Here is a 1,167-nt window from a genome sequence, read left to right as displayed (position 1 = left end):
CTCAGGAGTCTTGTCTCTAAGGATGATGAGGAAAAAGGACACAAAGCAACACACTCCTCCCTGAGGAATCCGCGCGTAAAAACACAAACATGTAGAAATAAATATTGGAAGTGGACGAGGTGGTTAAATATTGTCCAGGGACCTGAGGACAAACACATCCGTCCACCCTGGACTGTCTTCAGACAGGTTTTTTTCTTTCAGATACAGCTGATTCTAATATTTATCCACACATGAGGGGAAGGTTTGGATAATCCTCGGGGTTAGGGCTCACCTGAGTTCAGGCTGACCTCCTTGATGGCCCCGGAGCTCAGGTAGTCCTCTTTGCACACGAACTTGTTTTCGTCGATGACGTAGAGCTCCTCTCCCGTGGACAGCTGCTTGTTGCACAYCATGCACGTGAAGCAGTTCAGGTGGAACACCTTACTGCGGGCTTTACGCACCAGGTCGTTCGGGGAAATCCCTTGCAGGCAGCCCGCGCACTTCGTGCCAAACCGCCTGAATACAAATATATGTATATATGAAAAATAATTTTATCTTAAATATGCTAATATTTTAAATTATTTTTCATTATAAAAACAGATGATAATCACAATCTTGATTAAAAATACTTTAAGCTGAAATTAGAAAACACTAATTCATTATTTATAAGCGATTAGCTTCTATCTATTTTTTTATTTTTCCTCAACTTATCATTTATTTCCATTTGATAATTATAGGAGGATGAAAAGAATATTAAAGAATATCAAACAAACAGTTTCAATTGTTTTACTGTTAATTAAAAGCCTCCTACGCTAAACTGATTTTCAAAATCTAACAAAGGTTTTTTTATTTAGTAAAATATTTTTGTTCTATCTGCTGTTATTAAAGCTGACAGTGTAAATAAAGCAGATTTCTCATTTTGATGTGACAATAAGCCCACACCAAACGCATTAGTGACAATCAACACATTGTAGCGTGGGGATATATTATGGGATTAGACAGAGTGGGAACATTTTAGCGTGAAAATCTTCTCTTAATCCAGATTCAGCCGCATAAATACCGAGCAGGCTCATCAGTGTGAGGCAAAAAAAAAAAAAAAACTCAAATAAACTCAGCTCTATTTTCCTCCTGGTTTGATACGATAAGGATTGGGGTGGGGGGTGGGGGGCCGGTATTGTTCTGGTATTT

General features: G+C 38.6%; 1 protein-coding gene across 1 annotated transcript in view; it reads right to left on the bottom strand.

Moving 5' to 3' along the window:
- Window positions 1-247: 247 nt before the first annotated feature.
- The window catches only part of LOC106519810 (LIM/homeobox protein Lhx5), a 3,200-nt gene continuing 2,280 nt past the window's right edge, over window positions 248-1,167 (bottom strand). Inside the window, exon 2 of the mRNA XM_014011622.1 lies at window positions 248-495. Coding sequence (XP_013867076.1) covers window positions 261-495 — 235 coding nt within the window. The 3' untranslated portion in view covers window positions 248-260. The remainder of the gene's footprint in view (window positions 496-1,167) is intronic.

The sequence above is a fragment of the Austrofundulus limnaeus genome, unplaced genomic scaffold (genome assembly GCF_001266775.1).
Source record: "Austrofundulus limnaeus strain Quisiro unplaced genomic scaffold, Austrofundulus_limnaeus-1.0 Scaffold83, whole genome shotgun sequence".
Taxonomy (NCBI): domain Eukaryota; kingdom Metazoa; phylum Chordata; class Actinopteri; order Cyprinodontiformes; family Rivulidae; genus Austrofundulus; species Austrofundulus limnaeus.
This window is presented reverse-complemented; position numbering and strand designations above follow the sequence as displayed.